At 38.5% G+C, this 23796-nt stretch overlaps 6 protein-coding genes across 6 annotated transcripts in view; 3 read left to right on the plus strand and 3 right to left on the minus strand.

Annotated features, from left to right (window-relative positions):
- The window catches only part of LOC120421577 (cathepsin B-like), a 400102-nt gene that overhangs the window by 76793 nt on the left and 299513 nt on the right, over positions 1–23796 (minus strand). The window lies entirely within an intron of this gene.
- On the plus strand, positions 1619–3310 carry LOC120421580 (zinc finger protein 616-like). Its single transcript, XM_039584812.2, has 4 exons — positions 1619–2004; positions 2059–2738; positions 2795–2920; positions 2981–3310. The coding sequence occupies exons 1-4, from the start codon at positions 1876–1878 to the stop codon at positions 3225–3227; spliced, it is 1182 nt and encodes a 393-aa protein (XP_039440746.1). The 5' UTR covers positions 1619–1875; the 3' UTR covers positions 3228–3310.
- Positions 8757–10506, minus strand: LOC120421559 (zinc finger protein 37-like). Its single transcript, XM_039584785.2, has 4 exons — positions 10375–10506; positions 9468–10267; positions 9285–9410; positions 8757–9223 (listed from the first exon to the last, which is right to left on the minus strand). The coding sequence occupies exons 2-4, from the start codon at positions 10262–10264 to the stop codon at positions 8989–8991; spliced, it is 1158 nt and encodes a 385-aa protein (XP_039440719.1). The 5' UTR covers positions 10265–10267; positions 10375–10506; the 3' UTR covers positions 8757–8988.
- LOC128092712 (uncharacterized) lies at positions 12169–12964 on the plus strand. Its single transcript, XM_052707087.1, has 2 exons — positions 12169–12532; positions 12593–12964. The coding sequence occupies exons 1-2, from the start codon at positions 12344–12346 to the stop codon at positions 12962–12964; spliced, it is 561 nt and encodes a 186-aa protein (XP_052563047.1). The 5' UTR covers positions 12169–12343.
- Positions 14436–15694, plus strand: LOC120421562 (uncharacterized). The gene is made up of 2 exons (XM_039584789.2): positions 14436–15356; positions 15412–15694. Exons 1-2 carry the CDS (start codon positions 14522–14524, stop codon positions 15597–15599), a joined length of 1023 nt encoding a protein of 340 aa, XP_039440723.1. The 5' UTR covers positions 14436–14521; the 3' UTR covers positions 15600–15694.
- On the minus strand, positions 15629–21008 carry LOC120421561 (ATP-dependent DNA helicase Q1-like). Its single transcript, XM_039584788.2, has 2 exons — positions 19523–21008; positions 15629–16440 (listed from the first exon to the last, which is right to left on the minus strand). Exons 1-2 carry the CDS (start codon positions 20866–20868, stop codon positions 15681–15683), a joined length of 2106 nt encoding a protein of 701 aa, XP_039440722.1. The 5' UTR covers positions 20869–21008; the 3' UTR covers positions 15629–15680.

The raw sequence follows: 23796 nt of genomic DNA on the forward strand, positions 1-23796 counted from the left end.
TCGCCATACCCCCCCCCCCCCCTAAAGTGTCCACGTGGTTTATGGATGGTCCAATAGCCAATATGGAGACTTTGATGTAAAATTGCATGGAAAATCGATTCCCACTATTGGATTTTGAGAATTTGGACGTTTAGACCACTTTAAAAAAAGCCGGTTTTAGTAAATGATTTTTGTATTTTTCATAAGAAACATACCATCCTGTATTTTGCTTAAGTCTTCGTGACATCTTAAGCTATTTCCTCAAAAAATTTGAACATAAAAAATCGTGACATCACCTTGAAATTTAAAATTTAAACATAAAAATTTAAAAATCTGTTTTTCACTATTTTTCCCATGTATTTTTTTTTTCAAAAAGCCCTTCGAATTTCCTACAAGTTTGTATTTCACCACTTTGAGATGGCTTTGAGATACAGTCATTTTTAAATTACAAAATACAAAAATACTTAAATGACGTATGGCCTTCTCAAATGATATTTTCAAGTGCAACGGGCTCCATATACACAAAAAATGGCTTATATAAGCGTAGGATGTCTACAAAGTTTCATTGAAATCGGAGAGGGTCAGGTTCAAAAGTACCAGAAAAATTCCTGATTTGAGCTGGAATTCCACGAATATAAAAAAATAAGAGAAAACCCAACATTTGAAAATGTCCAAAAGGTAACGTTAACGCGTTTTGTGTATTTTTTTGTGTAATTTGTTTACTCCATACAAATTTAGCAGCTGTTTATAATGTATTTTAACCAATAGTGTACCCCCTAGTTGAGTCGACGAGCATTTTTCACAATTATTCAATATTTTAAGCACTATTTCATAACCCTTTGTACAACACAATGAAATCTGAAGTCTTTTGAACAATTCTGACTATTTGTTTCATCAATTATTTGCTTTTGTGCAGAAAAATAGCCATTCGAAAAAAAAGTGTTTTTTGCCAGGTATGGACCCCCTTTTCCTATAGTGGAGCCGGGTCCATAATCCGATTGTGGACGCGGGTCCACTATACGAAAACTGTTGTTTTTATATCAAATTAAACCGATTTTTGATGTTCTGATGCATGGTGTGGGTATAATAATAGATATATCTATTATTATCGAGGTTTTTAAGCGAAGATGGTGTTCGAATGGTGAACGCCCGAAATGTCAAAACACGCAGTGGTACCAACATTACGGGAAAAGTGTGCCATGGCATGACAGCCACATTTTTTTTTCTAATGTTGGTGCTACTGCGCGATTTTGACAATTTGGGCGTTCACCATTCGAACGCCATCTTTGCTTAAAAACCTGGATACCCACACCAGATTAAAAGTGGGCACTTGCTAACTTTTCACTGTAAACAAATAAATTTTGATAACAGATATGGCTTAAAAGAACATACAAACTTAACAGACTTTTAAATTCATATATTTCCAGATAATATCCAATAAAACGTGTCAAAACCACTATAAACCTTGTTGTGAACAAAAATATCCGCAATCTGAGCTCAATTTTAGGACCCAATTAACCTAATCATTTTAGGTTTGGTTTTGCTGAGTGATTTCACATGTGCGTGTACTGATTTGAGCTCTCACATTCAGTTGACCCAATCAACCAATTCCCCTTCTTCTTTCTCTTTGACAGCTCAGCTTTCTTGACAGCTCTTTGTTTTGGTCCGCGTTAGAGCGAGTTTTCGTGCGAGTCTCGAATAAATTTCGCGTTTTTAGTGTAAAACTCGTGTAAAATCGTTAATTTAATTGTAAATACAGTAGATAGTGGTTTCTGCAACCCTCATTTATCGATTCAACTGCGATGCTTGTTAGTTTGTGCTAGAAAATGTAGATTGTGGTTACATCCTACTGTTTACCGCAACCGTCGCGTAAGTTAACTTTGCACCGGCTCAAAAATGAAACCAAGCGAGGTAGATCCAACGATCTGCCGGCTGTGTTTGAATGCTTCCGACATCAATATTATGCTGGTGCTGAACCAAAATGAGAGCATAATCAAATCTATCCTGCAGATTACGAGTGTTGAGGTAATTAAAGGTTGAATAGTCGATACAGGATTTGTAAAGTTTCTGTAATTTTAGGTAATCGTCGACCCGGACCACATCGTGTACATGTGCAATAGCTGTCAGTTTCTGCTGGACCAGTGCGTCCAGTTCCGGATGACGTGCGTCCAGAACGACAACACGTTCCGGAAGTTGTACGCGAAGAACTCGCTCCAGAACATTGTCCACGTTGACGTGGATCCGATTCCGTCGCCGGAGGTCAAACTGGAGGAGTTTGACGATGGTGACAATGGGTCGTCTCCGGCGCCACCTACGGCGGAGAATGTTGAGGAGAAGGTCGAGGTTGAAAGTGGAGCAGAAGTCGGTGATGATGGAAGTAGTGACAGTGGCAGCAGCAGCAGCAGTTCCAGTGAAGAGGAGGAGACGAGGCCGAAGAAACGAGGTCGAAAGCCGGGCAAGAGGGGACCACAGAGCAAGGACGCCCGGAAGGAGATGCGCCAGGTGCAGTGCGCCCAGTGCGGTAAGATGGTCTCGGAGAACAATCTCAACCAGCATCAGCAAATTCACAACCCGGACCGGCCCAAGTTCCAGTGTCCGCACTGTCCGCGGGTTTGCCACGAGCGGTCCCGGCTGAAGCTGCACATCAATGCGGTGCACACGGGGGAGGTCAAGTACACGTGCGACCAGTGCGGGAAGATGTACACGAGGCCGGCCTCGCTGAGGAATCACTATTTGGCCATTCACACCAATATCAAAAAGTAGGTTCTGAATTGAAATGATAAAACACTAAATTTGATTAAAACTCAAATTTTAGATTCGAGTGCAAATTTTGCGGTGAGAAATTCTCCCGTTCCGCGCTGAGACATCACCACTACAAAATGGTTCACACCGAGGGACGCCCTTGGGGTTGCGAGTATTGCGAGAAATCCTTCAAAATGAAGTAAGTGTCATAAGGTGATTCCAACTGTTCAAACTCTCAACATCAAAATCTAATCTCTAGGAGCGACTGGACCATCCACATGCGCATTCACACCGGTGAAAAGCCCTTCAAGTGTGACATTTGCGGCAAGACGTTCAACAAAAGCTACAACGTGAAGCTGCACAAAAAGTCGCACCGTCTGGACGACATCTACAAGGCGAGTCAGGGCGAGAAGGTGGAAGTGCCGCCGGTGCCGCCTGTGCAACCTGGGGTGGTGCCAGTTATGCCACAGACGCAACCACCGCCAGGAGGAGTGGCGCCAGTTTAGGTTGGAAACCTTCTAGTTGTAAGAATTGAACTTTTAATTGTATGATATAAAAAAACGATAATAAAGCATAGCGTTTGAGATAAGTTTAAATATTCTAATTAAAATTATTCAATAGGTAAGTGGGGTTTATTGCACTCGATCGTATTATTTCGGTCTTAATTTCTCGTCTCACAATCGCAATTTGTCAATGTTAAGTCGTAATTTGTCGACAGTAGAATGAGGTAGATTCATTGTAATTTCTCAATCTACTATCGACAAATTACGACTGACGATCGCAAAATTGTGTTCAAAACATTATTTCAAAATTCAAACATACCACCAAAGATCCAAAAAAATAAAAAAGTCGGAAATTTAAAATATATTAAAAAACCAACATTCATAAAAATTGATAATTTTGACATTGAAGAATTACTATTCAAACGTTTATTTTGATAGTGTGCCTGAGCGCCGTGTTTATAGTTTGACTTTAACCAACCAACGGGGTTCAAACTAAAAAAGTGTCAAACGAAAAAGTGACCAACCAACAGGGGTTGAGTGTATTGACAATATGAGTAAAAATAAAAAATAAATTCCAGCCCCAAAGTGATATGTTTGTCGCGCAAAACTATTTTTTTTTAATGAATTAACAAAGAAAGTATTTGAGAACAAAAAATAAACTCGTGTTGTGTTTAATGGCCCCGTCGGAAGGAATGCAAAAATCACAAACGTTAAAATTATATGGATAGATTTATTTTGCTAGAACCAGAGGGAGGGTAAAGCCATAACAATAAATTTGGCAAAAAAAATCAAACATTTTTTAATTATGAATAAAAAAAAACTAAAAAGAAAATTGAAATTATAAATAAATTTCTAAAAATAAAAGATTTTAAATCTCATAAATCTGAGGATGATAATTTACATGTAGTTTGTACATGATGATCATCGCTAAAGTGTCATTTAAAAAATCGAAACATGAAATTTGATGAGTTCTGCAGTTTTTTTTTTTTCATTTTTTGGATGGTTCAGAATTTAAAAGAATTCGGCAGTTTTTTTAAAGGTCCCGAGTTAGAGAAATTAAGAATTCAAAAATTTAATAATGCAAGAATTTATGAATGCAAGAATTTAAGAATTTAAGAAAATAAGAATTTAAGAATTTAACAATCTAAACTTTAAGAACTTAAGAATTTAAGAATTTAGCAATTTAAAAATTTAAGAATTTAAGAATTTGAGAATATAAGAATTAAAAAATAGAATTTAAGAACTTAGGAATTTAAGAATTTAAGAAAATAGGAATTTAAGAAAATACGAACGTAAGAATTCATAAGTTTATGTTCTATTGTTTTTATTTTCAATTTTAAAAAATTTTAGACTTGGAAAATGAATTCTTGAATGTTTTCAATTCCTGATTTTTCTTTCGTCTTAATTTTTAAAGGTTTAATTTAGAATTATTTAAATTTTTGATGTTCAAAATCAGAATTTAAAATTTTTGTACTCAACAACTAAGAAAAAAACAAAAAAATGAATTCTTGGATTTCTGACCCTTTGAATGTTCGAGCTTCAATCAGTCGCAAGCAAGCGACAAGTTAAGACGTGTTTTGCTCGTGTTTGTCATCTCGCGTGCTTGGAAGTTTTTGACGGATGGAGGTGGAGGAATCCTCAGAGGAGGAAGATTTTCGGCCCGTCCGCGGGAATAAGAAGCGGAAGAAGTACAGCGAGGTCACTGGAATCGTCATCAAAGGAGAAAAAGTTGAGAAGACCCTGCTCAACAGCAACAAATTCAGCGCGCTAGCGGGCGACAAAAACAACAACAATGCCAATGCAGCAGAAAATCTGCCGGTAAACAAAGGCAACCACCTCTGGTGGTAACGAACTTAGGCTTTAACAGATTTCTGGATTTAATGGCCCTGTGCAAAGTGAAACCGGAGTACAAGCTGACCCGGAGCGGAATAAAAGTGACGTGGTTTTTCCGTGGAGGAATTGAACACCGTTCGAGAGCTGCTGCTTCAGTACAAATTGCAATTCTACACGCACGATCGACGAAGCGAACGATCCCACCGGGTCGTTCTGCGAGGACTCCCAGAAGTGGATGTGGAGATTATCAATGATCGAGCCAAAAATTGTTATCTAAAAAGCCGATGCAACAACAGTGGGCGATTCCACAAAACGGAACAGTGTAAAGACGAAGTAACTCAACCCAAAAAGTTCAACCCAAAAATGTTCCTCGGGGAGCTGTGGAATATGTTCTACGAGTTTACCGCGCGGCTGAGGAGTTGCAAAACCCGCTTGGACCAGGAAAGGGTGATCGGCACCATGTCCCGCAAGTTCGATGCGGATTAACTACTGCCATAGTGAATCTATTTTTTTATTTTATGTATTTGATCCCCAGTCCTAACCAGGTCTCGTACCGAAGAGGACCTAATAAAAATAAATAAGCGAAAATGTTCGAGCTTCCATTTTTCATATTTTGATCTGTTTATTTTTTCCCTAAAAATGTTTAAATTTAGAAAAAATACCATCTAAAATCAAAGGTGGGAAGCCAGCTTCTGTTACGTCCGCTCATATTGACTTTACACGCCCACCAGAACAACCCCCAAACATATTTTTTGTAATCCGAAAGTCTATATCTTCCAGGAAAGCTTGAAATATGGTTCACAAGAATCAAAATTGAATGTATCCAGTATAAAATAAACAATAAATAAGGTTGATAAAATTCGCAATTCGCAATTCGCAATTTTCAGTGTAAGAACGGGCCTTGACCGATCTTATGCACTAGGTTCCCGACGAACACGCACTGCCCTTACACCTACATCTCACCCTTGCTCTGAGTCAGTACGAGCAGCACGCTAGAACACGCTTTGAGTGTTCGTGCCAGGCATGCACACCTTCTTTTCCGGTTACGCATTTTAACTCGGCCGGGGGTGGTACATTACGTAGGGTTTGATGTAAGTATAAGCGCCTAACCATTTATAGTGTGCCTAACAACTTTCATTAAAGCAAAAACTGTTTTATTTTTAGTTTGAATTCAAAAACTTATTGTTATTGACTGTGTATTGTTTTCTCCTGAAATCTTCCCTATTGTTGAGTCTGTTTATCTGTTGCTATTTCTTTTGTCGCGGTGTTTTGTTACAATTTTTGGTCCTAAGCATGTTATAAAAGTTTACCAAAAATACAATAGTAATATTTGTGTTAATCCTTTAACCATTCCATAAATTGAGTAAGGGCTCAAACCTCACTTGTTTGAAAAAAAGGGTGAAGATTGAAAACAGTATCAATAGTAAGAGAATGATGAGCGTATTTTGAAGAATAAAAATGAGAAGCTAGATGTATTAGATGTAAAATAAGACAATAGTTAATAAAAAGAGATACAAAACAAGCTTAGATTATAGTAATGATAATTTATAGGAAAGATAAAGAATTATTCAAATAAATAAATTCGCAATAAAATCAAAAAAGATTAGGCGAATGATAAATAGACTTGATATTACTAGTGCATTAAGGAAAAGTATATTTTTAAGGAAAAAAAAAAAAAAAAAGAAACAGAACAAAACAAAGTTTGTTACAGCAGTATCAATTGATAGAAAAGAGTGGAAAATCTTTGAGAGATAAGAGAATCAAAAGTTAATAAAATTAAAATCAAATGTTGGATATTAAATCAGTGAAGAATTGGGAATCAGAAGAGCAAAATAAAAATAGGAGATAGGTGGTAGCTGAGAATGAAGAGAAGAGAAACCCCGTTGTGCGATGTTTCAGGTACATCCACAGCAGTTGACTCAACATACTGCGAATCAAAACAATACCGTCTACAATCACAAATTACTTCCCTTTCCCACATTGTTGCGCCCCTTTCTTTTAGCCGTCTCGACTCTGACCCGCGGTGGTCAAAGGTTTACGATCCGTTTCCACAGGCCACCAGCTAGGTCATCATGAAAACCAAGCCAACGTGGAGGTAAGAAAATAGGACACTCGCAAGGAACCAGAGCTATACTGTTCTGATCAAGATAATTCGGATGATCTAACAGAACTACGGATGTAGTTAGTTACGCTCCTTCCAGGATGTTCCTTACGTGGACGTCAACCGAAGAGCACGCAACAAGGTCAGTGCCATTGCATGCTCTTAGGTATCAATCCTTGGCCTGCAATAAGGTTGATAAAACAACACATAAAACTCAAAAGAAATTAAATCTAATCTAAATCTTGAAGATCATTTTGACGTTTCTTATTTAGAAAATATAAACAAGCATTTCGGAAAGAAAATTCAATTATGTTACAGTAACTTCTAAGAAATCGAAGTTTTTAAACAAAAAATAAATGAATTATCGTAATTTCTGATAATATTTTTCTTTATAACTTGAAAGTTATTTATTTTATTTATCAAAATCGGCATCCGCGCGAAATCCGCGCCTGAGCAAATTTAGCCAGCAAATTCGCAATTGTGACATTGCATGTTGTAAGTATTAGAGAGCCTGTAGGTCCCTAGTAAGTATAGGAAAAGCGTGACAAAAGGGGGAGGGGGGTAAATTTTTGCTGATTTTAGCGTTACGTACTTTATGGATGAAGCTTAATTGTTGGTAGGACGAATTGAGTGAAATTAATTGAAAATTGTTCAAAATATATCAATACTATTCAAGAGTAAATGTAAATTTTCTATCTACAACGGTAAAAAAACATGATCAAAAACCATTTCTGATCAAGGGGTTGGAAACTCTTAGAGCTATAATTATTATGTTACCCAGTATATCAAAATATATGTTAGTATACTTATTATTTCCTTTACATATTTCCAGTATACTTACCAATATACTGAGAGTATCTTAATATACTAACCGTTTATTGCTTTTCGGTTAGTATACTAACAAGTATACTGGAATATCGTTAGTATACTCAGTATTCCTAAGTAATATTAGAGTTTCCAGCCCCTTGTTTCTGATTACTTTTTTTGCATTTTAATGCTCCAGTTTATAGTGTACATATTTAGTAATAAAAAACTGAAATATTTGAAATTCAGATATCTAAATATTAGATACAGTACAGTTAACTGGACCACCGATGCATAATATTTTCCTGATGAAATAAAAAAATAATAGTTTATCAAATTTATTTACAATGCTAACTTTTCATATTAATTTAATTGTGACTTGAAATTAAATAAAAGTTTGAAAAAAGTTTTTTTATTTACTGAACATGATTTTTGCATCCATTAACCCCTCGGTCATTTCGGTTTGTTTTGGTTTGTTGACGTTTGTCTGCTTTTTAACTGGGCTACGGCCCAGTTATCGAGCGCCAAGGTAAAAAGCAGCCCAGTTAAAAAACGCCCAGTTACCGAACAACTCGAGGAACAACTACTGTATTCAGAAATTCCAAATTCCATTTAGAAGTTGAAATATTCAAGAGAAGAAATTTACAAAAAAAAACAAAAATAGAAAATTAAAGGTTCTAAAAATAAACTATGGTTCATTCAAGCGACTTTTTTTTCTATATTAAAATCAAACTCAATGATTTGCCTGGGATTAAGTAACGTTTTTCTTAAATGTTCGGATAAAATAAGACAAGTTTTATTTATTTTAAACTGCGTAATTCAGGGTGCTTATTGAAATATTTTCCAACTGGGCTTCAAAGAAATTCAATGATTTTGAAGCAAACTTTTTTTTTATTCGCTCTTATCTTTAAGTACTCTTAATAAGGAAATATATTCAGATTTTTGAATGATTTGTGAATAAAAATAATAAAACAACAAAAATATTCAATAAGTTACCAGCTGCTCAATCTAAAAAGTTCTATCTCCTCACAGCTGCGGTATCGGCGTTTGCAGAACCACCGGTGCCGTTGGCATCGCAGGAGCTGTTGCCGAAGATGCTGCAGCTGCGGCCGCCGCCGCCGCCGCAGCCCTCATCTCGTCGTTTCGGTGAGATTTTTTGTGAATAACCACGTTGTAACTCTTGTTGAACGTCTTGCCGCAGATATCGCACTTGAAGGGCTTCTCGCCGGTGTGGATGCGAGTGTGAATCGTCCAGTCGCTCCTGAGAAGATTAATTTGAGTTTTGTGATTTGAACTTTTTAGATAGGATTGGATAAACTCACTTGATTTTGAACGTTTTATCGCAGTACTCGCAAGCCCACGGTCGACCAGTCATGTGAACAACCTTGTAATGATGATTCCGCATCGTGGAACGGGCAAACTTTTCGCCACATTCCTTGCATTCGTATCTAAAATTATGAAATTGTGTTCAAAAAGCTACAAACACAAATGTTCTTGAAATTTACCGTTTAATATCGGTGTGCTCCGCCAAATAGTGAGCCCTCAACGACGACGGCCTGCCGTACGTCTTTCCGCACTGGTCGCACGTGTACTGAATCTCGCGCGTGTGCGCCGAATTGATGTGCAGCTTCAACCGCCGCGGTTCGTAGCACGACTTCGGGCAGTACGGACACGTGTGCTTCGGTCGATCCGGATTGTGGGTCAGCAGGTGTTGCGTCAAGTTATACGAAACGACCATCTTACCGCACTGCTGACATTGCACCTTGCGGCAATCTTTCTTCTGACCCTTGATCAGCTCCTTGTCCTTGGTCGTGTGATTCTTCCGGGGACGACCACGTTTCTTCTTTTTCGGCTCGGCATCGGAAGAATCATCGCTCACCGCGTTGTTCCCCCCACCGTCGTAATCCCGATCGGCATCCTCATCGTCACCGTCTTCCTCCTCCTCCTCTTCCTTAACCGGATCCAGGCCGGCATCTTCGTGGTCCGGTTCCAACTTGACGTAAACCTGTGACGAGTGAATCTCCAGATATTCCTGATCCTCGACCGGAATATACTTGGCGTAGGTCTTTCTAAAAATACTATCGTTGCCCACGCAGGACGTCCGGAACTGGATGCACTGGTCCAGCATCAGCTGGCAGGCATTGCACATGTACACAAACAGATCGGCCGCCACGATGGCCTCGATGCTCGTAATCTCCAGGATGGAATTGACCAGATGTTCGTTCTGGTTGAGCACCGTCATCGTGTCGATCGTCGTCGGTTGCAGGCACAGCCGGCAAACCGCCGATTCGGCCGCTTCCATGATCTGCGGAAATTGTCACCAATGAAATAAGACTCACTCTAGCTTCAATACTTTTTGTGCGTGTTACGCACCATTCAACTATGCAATTCCACTTTACTACAAATACTCACCTGTAATTTAACTTAACAAGCTAGTTTTGATTAATGTTTTGTACTTTTAAACACAATTTCGATGAAAATTTGCATAAATTTAACAAAAACTTGGATTTTGTGCAATTTATTGTTTACAATCGTGCCCAATTTGTCAAGGTGTCATTCATGTCATTCAGCGGGGGCCGTTATTTTGGGTCGACAGCGATTGGGTCAACTCTGTCGGAGTTCGGAGTAGATGGTTTTGCACGTTAAACGATAATTGTTCTGATATTATAAAATTTTACAAAGAAATTTTGTCGAGAGCAATTGGGTACTAAAGCCCTATGTAAATTTTTATGTACAACGGTAAAAAACACGATTAAAAACCATTTCTGGTCCCCTTGGAATGAGCTGTCAAGTAGGAGCTTTTCTGTCAAGAAGGACCGTGAGGTTAATTTTTCAAAATTGATTTAAAAATCCATTTTAAACTATTTGTGTTCGAACAAACATTGTACTCAGAAAAATAAGCTTTATCGCTGTAAACAATAATATCAGCAATCTAAGCTTCATTTTAGGACCCAATTTTTCTGATATTATAAAATTTTACAAAGAAATTTTGTAGAGAATTTTGGATACACGCAGAAAAATAAGGCATATTTGAATCAAACCAAACGTTTTGTTGATTTGAAAATCCAGAATTTTGTTGAATCAACGCTAAACGTGGCTAAACGTCAAAGCAACATTTTCAAAACAACAAAAGATTTTTGTGGAATTGAGAAAATCAAGATTTGTTTCAACGCAAAATCGGCGTTGATTATATTCAACAAAAATTTTGTTGAATCAAATCTCGTGGCTAATTCTACAAAATATTTTTCTGCGTGTAGGTTTAGAATTAATTCAAAACAAATGTGTCAGCACAGTTAAAAAGTCTAAGTCTAAAAAGTTTTTTTTAAAGTGATTGTAGTATTAAATAGAGTACTTGTTCGGTAACTGGGCTGAGAACTTGGCCCAGTCACCGAATGCTGCTCGCTAACTGGGCTGAACGAAAAATTACGAGGGGACCATCGATGCATAATATTTTTTTGATGAAATATAAAAATAAAAGCTAGTCAATTTTTTACAGTGCTTGCATTCAATATTCCATTAATTGTGACTTGAAATTAATAAAAACCTTGAAAAACGTTTTGACTTCCTCACCTCACTGAGGCAAGGCTATAAAATCACTCGAAAATTGAACTTCTTTAATATACCTTCATATCGACTCAGAATCAAATTCTGAGCAAATGTCTGTGGGGATGTGTGTAGAAATGATTTTTTTCCACACAATTTTCTCAGAACTGGCTGAACCGATTTTGGCCGGGCCAGCCTTATTCGATTCGTGTTGGGGTCCCATCACGGGGTTGGGCACAAGGTTGATCCGTAGCGCATCGGATCTACTTCCGTAAATATTCCGTAAATATCGTAAATATACACACAAAAAAATATTACGGTAATGACAAAAGTAACTCACTTTTGAATTAAAAAGTTGTTAAAATTTGCTACATTAAAAGTTTTTACTTTTAATTCGACTGTAAAATTTCTTTCATTTTGACGTTCTCGTGTAACCGTGTACGCCTAAGTCGCAAATGTAAACAAACACTTTGGTGGGTCCGGTGGTGCTGGTGAGTCTAGGACGCAAAGCAAAGCAGCCAGGACTCGGACGCGGAAACCTTCTTGAGCCAAACAGCAGCAGCGGAACGCCTTCGAAGGAGGGTGGTGCAGGAGCGGGACGAGGTCGAGTGTTCGAAAAGGACAAGGCCAGCTTCCTGCAGGAACTGCAGCTGTTCCACGGCCGGAATGTGTAAGAAGGAAGCTTGGGTGTTTTGTGGGGTTTGTGATTGATTTTGTTTGTTTTTGTAGGATGAGAGGTAGGAATGTGGATTCGCACCGGTTGTATTGGGTGGTGGTGGCCCGGGATTGGTGGTTGAAGGTCAATTCGCGTGAGGACTGAGGCGAGATCATCGAGGAGATGGCGCTGCCGAAGCGTTGCGTGAACAACGAGATTGCGTTGAAGAAGATTAACTTCCGGTTTTTGGACAAGTACACGAAAGTTTATTTTCACGATGGGCCTCCGACGAAGAGGAGGACGACGAAAAGCTACATAATCGGAGGTGGTCAGCGCAGATGTTGCACTCGGTGCCGGCGGTTTACAGCATCGGTGAGTATTGAGGATGTATGCAGTGGCTAGCCAACTTCCCTTACTTTCCACCTCTTTTAGCAACTTCCCGCCCATAAACGCTCACATCGCGACGGCGCAGCTTCAGCTGGGGACAGCGAGCATGAAAAATCTGTGTCATTGTGGAAGGAGGATGAAGTGCTCGAAATCAAATTCCGTTCCGAGTTCTGGAACTCCCTGTTCAGGCACTTCACTTCTCAGCCGGGAAACGTCGACCACCCTTCCCGAATCAACAGCCAACTTCTCCAAACCGGTCCTGATGAAGGCCGGCAATGGACCATCCTGTTCGCTACTTTGCTGTCGCGCGTCGAAACGTCCATCCGGAACCGTCCAGCTTGGGGTCTTCGGAAGTTACCGTTGACGCACCGTTATAATCGGTACAGCTTGGACTCGGATGTTAGCCAGAAACGTTAAATATAATAACAACATGTTTTTATTTAACTTACTTAAGCACATTTTTTCTGAAATTAACACTGTATTATTAAATGTTGTTTCTTCTTGCCATAAAAGGTTTCTTTTCCAATTAAAAGTAAAACACTTTTACCGATACAACGATTTTGTTCCATAAATGCATGGCAGCATCAAAAACTTTTCAACTTTTAAATTAAAAAGTTCTAACTTTCTACGAATATTCACCAACGCGAACTTTTAATCCAACGAACGATCTTTTTAAATTTAGAGCATTTTTTCTTTGTGTGTAGGTTAATATTATTCACCTGCACATATTCGGCAAAACATTTTGTTCAGTGTGGATAATGACAGTTAAGAACTGTCACTTGTTTGTTTCCTTCGTTTACAAACTGTCACCGCTCCAATATTTTTCGAGGGTCCCATAAGGCCCTATTAAAATTTATTCTGTTTAGTAAAGTATTTAAAAAGTTATGCTAAGAAAAAGATTTTTCTATCTACAAAAAAGGGTGATTTTTTGCATAACCTCAAAAGGCCGGGTCTTTTTGTTTACGTGCGAGAGTCGCGCCAGATGCGAAACGCCCGGTTGCCACATTGCTTTTAATGAGAGTCCGCAAGTTTTCTGGAAAAGTCTGCATCAGGTATATTTTTTTTTCATGAACTTATTTTCATTATTACTTTGTAAATGTGAGGAAGGCACTAACCACCTAATGGTGGATTAAGAAACGTTTTTTTATTTATTGAACATGATTTTTTGCATCCATTAACCCCTCGGTCATTGCGGTTTGTTTTGGTTTTTTGACGTTTGTCTGCTTTTTGACTGGGCTGCGGCTTAGTTATCGACCGCCTAGTTAAAAGGCAGCCCAGTTAAACAACGCCCAGTTACCGAACAAGTACCAAGGGGCTGGAAACTCTAATATTACTTAGGAATACTGAGTATACTAACGATATTCCAGTATACTTGTTAGTATACTAACCGAAAAGCAATAAACTGTTAGTATATTAAGATACTCTCAGTATATTGGTAAGTATACTGACGATATTTAAAGGAAATAATAAGTATACTAACATATATTTTGATATACTGGTTAACATAATAAATATAGCTCTAAGAGTTTCCAACCCCTTGACAAGTACTGTATAGGTCTAGGTATAGGTATTTTGGTAGTTTTATATCATTACATTTTGCCGATTTTTTCCCATACAAACTTCAATCAATTCCCGTGGTCAGAATGAGCTTAATTTTGAAATTTATAGGCGTTTTTTTGAGTTCAGGTACAACAACCATAAAAATGGTTATATGGGTTGTACTGAAAAATTCGTTTGAAAAGGAAATCATGATTGTAGTGATTAGTCGATCTTTGTTTTCAGAGGTTAGCACCGGGGGCTACCCTAGTGTACAGTTGACCTAATCCTCCCAATATAACCTACTGTTGGATAGTTCTGCTTTTAAGTGTATTAAAACTCTAAACAAAAATAAACAAACGTCAACATTCGCAAAAAAAAGAGTCGCGACTGCGGTTTTGATCCGGATTTAAATTTATTTTTCGGTCACAAGTAAAAATGTCCTCCCGCGACGGCACCTCCAAGAAGATGGGTCGCCCCGCGATCAACATCGCAATCCACCAGGGCAGCGCAAGCCTGCCGGTCGGTTCCGCCGCGGGGAGTTCCTCCGGCGGAGGATCGACTCTCGGCGGGTTGGAGGGCGCTTCCGGCGATTACGTGCCGGTGTTTTTCGACGAAATTTCGCAGATTATGCGCGGGTACGGGGACTGCGAGAAGCCGCTGCGGGAGTCGGTGATTCTGGTGGAGAAGATTGTGCTGCACCAGCTGCGCGGGATTATGCAGGAAGCGATTGACCACTCGATGTCCCGGCAGGGCAGTTCGGTGCTGTCGCGGAGGGATTTTGAGTACATAATGAGGAGGAATCCGGTGCGGGTGGCGCGGCTGCAGAAGTACTTTAGGGATATGGCGTTTGTGAAGAAGAAGATGAAGGATTTGTACGGGGACCGGTTTTCGCAGCTGGGGGATTTGGGATCGAATTTGGACGAATCGGATGAGGACTCGGACCGGGACGTGGCGGAGAAGTTTGACGAGGAGAAGGTGCGGCGGTTGTTCCGGGCGGATCGGATTTCGCAGATTCTTTCAGGGAAGCAGTACGAGGAGTTTAATTTGGCGCGGCGGACGTCGTTTATGCACCGGAACACGAACACGATGAAGAACCGGATGAGGGCGTGGCTGAACTTCCCGGAGGATGTGGCCATTTCGCAGAGCTGCCTGCTGACGTTGTCGTATCTGGCGCACGAGACGATTGCGGTGCTGGTGGACTTTTGCATCCTGACAAGACTGAACTCGACGAACAGGACGGTGGAACCGTACAGCAGGGTCACTTCGTCGGGTGAGTTGGGAATTACGGTGAATAACTGTTGAGTTTTGATTGTTGTCTATTTTAGGAACCTCCCACTCGATGCTGCACCTCTGCCCGGAGGTGACCCACGGTCGTGGCGTCGACGGCGTGAAACCCATCACTCCGCAGGAGATTCACGAAGCCATGCGGCGACATCGGCAAATGGCCACCCAAAGCATGGGCCACTTCCGGAACAACGCGCTCAACTGTAAGACTCCCTACCTGGCCATGTGAAGGCAAGAACGGACCAACAACGCAAAGTATTCAACTGTACACCTTAAATCTCGTTTATTTCATACAAAAAAAAATCAGTTTTCACGTTTCGTCGATTTCAATGATTTCTTCGTTGTTCGGAACGAAAAGAACATCGTCACCGTCGGACTCAACGGCGCTCCCATTTTCGGTGAGGTTTCGATTGCGCAGTTCATTCGAGAGAATCTCCCGCTCCTTACTCTTGATCTCGTTCGCCGTTTTGCGACGTCGCTTCCGTTCCGCCGATTCCGCATCGCTGGACCTCCTCGAACTCGTTGAGGTGGCCCTTCCGGAATCCCGACTGCTGCTCCCGCTGGACTTCCGTTTCGACGACGACGGCGTTGACTTTGACCCATCGGAAAGCACCTCGCAATCGCTCTCCAGCAGAGATTCCTTCGGAACGCGATACTCCCGAGCCGCCTGGAACCGAATTCCTTCCTCCCCGACGTACGCGTCCCCTTTCGCGATGTAACTCAGCGTCGTGTACGCGTTGTACTGGAACTCCTCCTTCAGGTAGTCGTTCACGATCAAAAACGCCACCAACTGCTCGCCAATGTACCGGTCCATCACCGGCGGTGGCGTCTCCAGCCGGTTCTTGGGACTGCCCTTGTGGTACCACGCGTCAACCAGCTTCAGTGCGGTCAACTTCGTCTGGAGGGTTTCCGCCCGACGCAGGATCGCCACCAGCGTGTTGTAGTGCGTTGTGATGTCCTGCTCGGGCAGCGTGACCTTGTCCCGGTGGTAGCACCGGTCGCACATCCGGTTGCAGTGCGTGTCGTCCCACACTTCGGCAAAGTGGCGCGAGATGAGCCGGCGGCGGCAGCTGGAAGAAGATTGCGCGTTACAGTCTAGACTTGATTATCCGATGTTTTTCTTTCTTTATTATTCGAAGTTCGATCATTCAAATTTTCTTGTTTTTGTTAAAATTTAAAATGTATGAATCTTATTTTTTTTAGAAATTTTGAATTTTTGACTGTTCAAATTTTCAAATCTTAAGGTTTAAAATTTTCAAATTTGTATAGTCTTAAAATCCTAAAATTATTTTTTTCTAATTTTAGATTTTTTTTTATTTTTTCAATTTTAGGTTACAAAATTTATAAATTCTTGATTTTTTATATTTTTATATTTGTGAATTTTTGAACATTAAAAATTATGAATTGTTGATTTTGTTTTTTTTATTTTTAAATATTTAATTTTTTTTGTATTCTTAAACCCTTAAATTTTAAAGTTAAAGATTTTAGAAATTTTATATTTTTGGGATAAAAATTTAAATTTCAGGGTTTTTAATTTGTGAATTTTCGATTTTTTTAATTCATGAAATTATTTTTTTTTGCCTTTTATTTTTTTTAATTTTGAGTTTTAGAACTTTTAAATGTTTGATTTTTTTAAATCCATATTTTTTTTTAATTTTTGATTTTTTTATTTTTAATTTGTAGAATTTTTGAATTTTTTTTTAATTTATAAATTTTTGAGTTCAAAAATTCAAAAAATCTAAAACTTAAAAATCCTAAAATTTGTGAATTTAAAAATTTAAAAAATTAAGAATACAAAAATTTTAACATTCAAATTCAAAACCTCAGATTTAAAAAAAAAGAAATTTAAAAAATATAAAACATGTCGAGTTTTTTTTTTTGAAAAGGTCCTATAAACAAAAATTTCATTTTTTGCTTATAGGGTGTTTTTAGAACCGCCAAGGGTATTCAAAAACACCCAAAAAGCAAAAAATCAAAATTTTGTTCATTGGACCTTTTCATAAAAAACTCTAGATGTGTTTTCTTTATTTTAAAATTTTTTAATTTATCTTAAATCACAAATTTGAAAATTTTAGACTCATAAATTTAAAAATTCTATGAATAATCATGAATTAAATATATCAAGATTTCAAAAATTTTAAAAGATCTAAAATTTTAAAATTATTTTTTTTTAAATGTATGTAGATTATACAAATTAAAAAAAAAAATCTTGAGATTTAAATATTTAATTACTCAAAAAATAAAAAATAAAATGCAGAAATCTAAAAATAAAATAAAAATCAGATTTTATGGATTTAAAAATTAGAAAAATTAAAAATTTAAGACTCAAGAATTTAAAACCTTTTTTTATGTTTTTTTTCTAATAATTTTTAGATTTCAGCAATATTTTTTTATTTTGATTTTTTAGTATTTAAATATTTAAATCTCACGTTATTTTTTTTAATTTGTGTGATCTACATACATTTTTAAATCTTTGAATTAATGAAATTTAAGGTTTTTAGAAATTTTTAAAATTTTGAAATCTTGATATTTTTAATTCTTGATTCATCATTAAATTTTTAAATTTCTGAGTATAAAATTTTTAAATTTGTGAATTTTGAACAATAAAATCACGATTTTTTAAATATTTTTTAAATTTCTTTTTTTTTTCAATTTGAGGTTTTGAAATTGAATGTTTTTAAATGCTAAAATTTCTGTATATGTATTTTTTTTTATTTTCGAATTTTCAAATTTAGATTTAGAACTTGAAGTTTTAGATTTTTTGAAACCTTAATTTTTTTTTAAATTTTAGATTTTCTTGAATTTTTATATTTTTTAGCTTAAAACTTTTTAATTCCTGAGTTTTGAATTTGTTAGTTTTTGAATTTATAAGATCTTGATTTTTTTTTCATTGTTGCATTTTTTAAAATTTTGGGCTTTTAAATTTTTAAGTTTTTCAATTCTTAATTTTTGGTATTTTTCAACTACATTTTTTTTAATTTGTGAATTTTTGATATTTTTTAAAATTTTACGCTTCCAAAATTTTTTGATTTGTATATTCTTGAAATCTTTTTTTTATTTTTGAATTTTGAAATTTTCTGAGCTTACATTTTGAAAAATTTGAGTTTGTTTTTTTTGTATGTATGGGACTTCGGATAATCGAATCAAGAATAAAAATATATGTGTTATTTAAATTTCTAAAAATTTAAACATCATTTCCTTAATTTTTTTACCTTCTATATTTTAAAATTGTAGAATTTTTCAGTTTTTAATTTTTCAATTTTAAAAATTTTAAGTTCAATGTTTTAAATGTTAAAATTTTTGTATTCCTAAACACATAAATTTTTGAATTTAATTTTAATTTTTTTGAGCCTTTGTATTTTAGAGTTTAAATAATTAAATTCTAGACTTTTAAATTTGTTACTACAAATTCGAGTTTTTAAATAAACAAAATCATTATAAATTAAATTTTCGCATTTATTTTTATTTTTGGGTTTTGCATTTTTAATTTTTCAGCTTAAAAATGTTAAATTTTTTGTATTTTTAAACTCTAAAAATTTTGAACTTTAGATTTTTTATATTTTATTTCCAGAATTTTCATTTTTTTTATTTTTGAGCTTTTTAAATTTATAAAATCTTGATTTTTTTTTTAAATTTAAATTTCTGCTTTTTTTTATTTGAGTTTTTGGGTACCTATTTAAAGTTTTAAATCTTTTTAGATTTTTGTATTCTTAAACCCTTAATTTAAGATTTTTAAATTTTTTGTTTTTGAATTAGAAATGTTTTGTTTTTTTTCTTGATTTCTTGATTTTTTTTAAATTTTTAATTTTGAAATTTTGGTGTTTGAAGATTTTAATTTTTGAGTCTTAATTTTTTTGTAATTTTTTTGAAGTTTTTTAAATTCTGCATTTTAATTTATTTTCAGTTTAGTGTTTTTGAATTTTTAAACTCATTTTTTTTTGGTTTCTGAATTTGTGAAATTTCGATTGCTTTTAATTTAAAATTTCTAGAATTTTTGAATTTTTTAATTTTTAAGTCTGCATTTTAATTTTTCATAAGGCCGGTACAAATTATATTTAAAATTTTCGTTTTACTGGCTATGAATCTCGTGATCGTGAGTTGAGAAATCGCGATCGAGTGCAATACAGTTGTCTCCCCAAATTTGCTACTCACTCTTTCCCGTTGATGCAGTACTTGACCATCGAGTACAGATTGCTCAGCCCTTCGTACTCCTGAAACGACATCGTCGACAGCCGAAACAGGTCCATGAACCGGTACAGCAGAATGCAATCCGCCCTCCGTCCATCCCTCCCCGCTCGACCGCTTTCCTGGTAGAAATTCTCCATACTTTTGCTAATCGTGTGATGAATCACGAACCGAACGTCCGCCTTGTCGATTCCCATCCCGAACGCGACCGTGGCCACCACTGCCTGCACCTCGTTGCTCATCCACCTCTGGTGCGTCCTCGATCGCTGCTTCGCGTCCAAATACGCATGGTACGGAATCACCTTGACGTCCCGCTGAAGCAGCTGCGTTGAGATTTCCTCCGTTTCCTTCACGGTAAAGGTGTAGATGATACCACTCATGTTACGGTACCGTCCCTTCATCAGCTCGGCCAGCATGTCGTACAGTTCCTCCTTGTCCGAGGGCTTCTCCAGCACGTGATAGTACAGATTCGGTCGATTGAACGGGGCGTTGAAAATCAGACACTCCCGCAAGCCCAACATCTTCTGCACGTCATTGAGGACCTTCGCCGTTGCGGTCGCCGTCACACCCAGAATCGGAACGTCCGGATACATCTTCTTCAGAACGGCCAACAGCTTGTAGTCCGGCCGGTAGTCGTGTCCCCACTGGCTACAACAATGAACCTCGTCGATCGCAAACTGCGCCAACTTCTTCGCATTGTAACACTTTTGCAGTGCACTCATGAACCGATTACTCTTCGCCATCCGCTCCGGCGTAATGTAAACGATCTTCAGCTGTTCCGTGTCCCCGTCCCGCAACAACTTGTTCACATTATTCACCACGTCCTTGTCGATGTTGGCACTCAAATATTCCGCCTTCACCCCCAGCTTCTTCAGCGCCCAAACCTGGTCCTCCATCAGCGAAATCAACGGCGAAACCACAACCGTAATCCCGTCCGCCACCAGCGCAGGCAACTGGAAGCACAAGCTCTTCCCCCCACCCGTCGGCGCCAACAAAATAACGTCATGTTTCGACAGAATCCCATTTATCGCCGGCAACTGCTGCGACCGGAAATCCGCCATCCGAAAAACCTCCCCCAGAACCTGCCGCACCGTACCCGACCACGCGTGGCCTTCCGCGTTCCAGTCCTGTTTAGCCAGCTCGCTGGACTTTACCTGCAGCTCCTGGACGCGGTACTGTTCCTTCAGCTGGAGCAACTTCTTCCGGCGCGCCGTCAGCCGGGCCAGTTCGACATCGACCTCCTCCAACTCACGATTTATGGCGACCAAGCGGCCGCCATCGTCGGCATCCGGGGCAGCTTCCTGGTTAGACATTGTGGCAGTTTTTGTTAAAACATCGCGATTATCTAATTCCTAAAGAGGTAAAAACAGTTTTCGGAAAACGACGAAAGTGTGCTCGCCGGCAGCAAACTTTATCAAAACAAACTGGCGGCAAATTTGGCACGGTGACGTTTCTCGCAGTGTTGCCAAAATGGTGTTTCTAAACATAAATTACACGCTTGTTGAGAAGTGTGCAGAAAAAGTTGGCATCCGTGAGACCACCCCAAAACTGATTACAAGAAATTTAAAAACCCTCAAAACTGACGTGCGACATTTATGATTGTTTTGACGATTTGGTTGGTGCCTCGTCGTCGCTTGCTGCCGAATTTTTACAAACTCAGCTCGTTTTGGGCAGCTTCGATTCTTGGTAGAATGGTCGCCGCCGCAATTGAAGCATTTAGCTTCGATGTTCTCGTTGATTGTATAGCAAGCTTGAGTTTTGTGCTCACCTCCACAGGTTGCACAACGACTCTTGATGAAACAGTTCCTTCCACCATATCCAAACTGCAAGCAGTTCGAACATTGCGTCACGTCACGGTGCACTGGACGATAACGTTCCCAAGTCACGATGATGTTGAAAATTGCTCGAACTGCTTTCAGCTCAGACGGCGTTGTCGATCCTTTCTCGAGATGAACCATGTCCTTGTTGTGTCTCGTCATCTTGAAGACTTAGATCACGTTCAACTTAAGAGTTTTTAGCTCTTCTTTCAGCACACTCACATCCATGTCGTACAGGCCTCGGAGGACCTGTTTCATGGGGCGTTTACCTGGATCGTCATGGCTGTTAGATTCAATCTTTGTGTTGTTCAGGAAATCCCGAACGTAGTTGTAATCCTTTCTGGTAGGTAGCAGAATTTTGAGTCCATCAGCACACAAGCGAATGGAAGCTAGTAAGGCACCAGATTTGATAAATCCGGTCAGCCACTTTCGCACCGAATCCGATGACGATGTTTTCACAAAAATCGGTGGCAACTTTTCCCGTCGTTCAAATTCTTCCTTCTCGCTCACGGCCACAGCGAGGGTAGCGAACTGGTTTCCAGACAATTTTTGAGCGTCTTTGCTCAAACTGCCTGGCTTTGCTGGTAGCGCTTCGGCATTCTTTAGCTTCTTCAAATCTGCCGATCCTGCTGGTGAGGACCGCCTCTTTTTCTTGCCGTGAGGCATTTTTGCACTTTTTAAGCACTTGTTTGGTGTTGGAGGTTGGAGGGACGCACGTCTGACTCGCTGCTGTGCTGATCGCAGACTGATTGTTTTGAGGTTTTAAAGTTACAGTTAATTAAGCTTAAGCTAATTCAAAAATCACAAATACACTTTTAAATACAACACATAGACTAATTACAAAAAAAATGGTTTGCGGCAAAATTTCTAAAATTCTAAGGTTCTAAAATTATAAAATTGTTGAATTCTAAAACTCTGAAGTTAAAAACTTAAAAAAGGGGGAAAATGAAATAAGCATTAAAAAATAAAACGATTTTATGGTTATTTACGACGCTGTTTCAACGATTTATTTAATTTATTGAATAATATTTTGACGTAATGACAATATTTTTAAAATATTTCATTAAAAACCTGAAAAACGCATAAGATTAGATTCTGTAACATCATATATAAAAAATTTCGACGGTTTTGTTCGAACGCGAATCAGTTGAACACGGAACGTCGGATCAAGGCGCTTTTTTTGCGTTAGGTTCGTGTAAGCCCAAGGAAGGTTTATATGCTAAAAAAAATGCCACTTTGGCCACTCTGGGACCGGTTCCGGAGCATCTGCAGATTGTATGGGAAATTTACGTAAACTCAAATTTTCATCACAGGAGGCTGAATAAGCAAACAAGCTATACGTCAACAACCGAAAAAAGGCAGAACGAAGTTTTTCGGGTAAGGCTTGTTTTTCATAGAATTTTATGAGATACAGAGCGAATTCCAATTTCGATACTTTGAAAACCCGCACGCAAAACTAAAACTAGTTCAGAGGCTGTTAAACTACGGCAAACAAACAAACAAACTCGCACTTTTTGACAGTTTGCCAGTTTGCCTGCTTTGTTTGTTTGCCTGGATTTGTTTGTACAAACCAAGGTTGTTAACGATAAAAGTATCGAGGTTCGATAACGATAACGATAGTTCCATAGACTAATAAAAGACTACTCAGTGGGCTCTGAACCATGACTCAACCTTTTTATGACCCCTCGGCACAGCCGGTTCACTGTCAAAAATGACAGATCAAAATGTCACAAGCTGGCTCCACTGCTGATGATGTAACGTTTTGCATTTTTGTTTTGTATCAAAATCTAAACAAAACAAAAAGTCAAGTGAAGAAACTTTCGTCAACTTTTAACCAACTTTTAAGATGACAGAGCAAAACAAAAACATTGTTTCAACAACAACAACAAACCTTGCACGAATTAACCTAAAATTTGTGCACATACCGAACCCACAAAATTGAACAGGTGCTGGATCCACACCTTGAAAAAAATTTCCTAAATTTGAACGTGGATGCTGGAGCTTGGCGTTCCGTCGAGAAAGCTCTCGGAATCTTGAACCAGTTTTAATTACTTCGAGATGGACTTGCCGGTTGAGAAGCGCTGGGCCCCGGCGGCACAGCAGTGTCATATGCAACCGTTGATAAAGGTAGAGGTGGTCTTTGTTGTTAAGCGGATAAACTAAATTCTTATTTACCACAGGTTGCGCCAGTTCAGCCAAATCTGGGTTTTTCGGTGATAACGACGAACAACTTTACCGAGTCCAGTTTCGTAACACACGTGACACAGCAGCACGTTGAATCCGGACCGGACGGTTCGACCGGAAGCTGGAGGAGGCCCGAAAGATGTTGCTGCGGACGTTCACAACCGGCGAAAGTGAGCGGATAGTGTACAAGGTGGGCCATCAGTCCGGTGGCTTTAAACCGGTCAAGTACTTCAACGTTGG

This window comes from Culex pipiens, chromosome 2 (assembly GCF_016801865.2).
Source record: "Culex pipiens pallens isolate TS chromosome 2, TS_CPP_V2, whole genome shotgun sequence".
Taxonomy (NCBI): domain Eukaryota; kingdom Metazoa; phylum Arthropoda; class Insecta; order Diptera; family Culicidae; genus Culex; species Culex pipiens.

Coding starts and splice junctions, on each gene's coding strand:
- LOC120421580 (XM_039584812.2), top strand. CDS start 1,876: ATGAAACCAAGCGAGGTAGATCCAACGATCTGCCGGCTGTGTTTGAAT. Junction 2,739..2,794: donor ATTCACACCAATATCAAAAA/GTAGGTTCTGAA, acceptor CTCAAATTTTAG/ATTCGAGTGCAAATTTTGCG. Junction 2,921..2,980: donor GAGAAATCCTTCAAAATGAA/GTAAGTGTCATA, acceptor TCTAATCTCTAG/GAGCGACTGGACCATCCACA.
- LOC120421559 (XM_039584785.2), bottom strand. CDS start 10,264: ATGGAAGCGGCCGAATCGGCGGTTTGCCGGCTGTGCCTGCAACCGACG. Junction 9,411..9,467: donor GAGCACACCGATATTAAACG/GTAAATTTCAAG, acceptor TCATAATTTTAG/ATACGAATGCAAGGAATGTG. Junction 9,224..9,284: donor GATAAAACGTTCAAAATCAA/GTGAGTTTATCC, acceptor TAATCTTCTCAG/GAGCGACTGGACGATTCACA.
- LOC128092712 (XM_052707087.1), top strand. CDS start 12,344: ATGGCGCTGCCGAAGCGTTGCGTGAACAACGAGATTGCGTTGAAGAAG. Junction 12,533..12,592: donor GCCGGCGGTTTACAGCATCG/GTGAGTATTGAG, acceptor CACCTCTTTTAG/CAACTTCCCGCCCATAAACG.
- LOC120421562 (XM_039584789.2), top strand. CDS start 14,522: ATGTCCTCCCGCGACGGCACCTCCAAGAAGATGGGTCGCCCCGCGATC. Junction 15,357..15,411: donor CAGCAGGGTCACTTCGTCGG/GTGAGTTGGGAA, acceptor TGTCTATTTTAG/GAACCTCCCACTCGATGCTG.
- LOC120421561 (XM_039584788.2), bottom strand. CDS start 20,868: ATGTCTAACCAGGAAGCTGCCCCGGATGCCGACGATGGCGGCCGCTTG. Junction 16,441..19,522: donor TACTGCATCAACGGGAAAGA/GTGAGTAGCAAA, acceptor ATCTTCTTCCAG/CTGCCGCCGCCGGCTCATCT.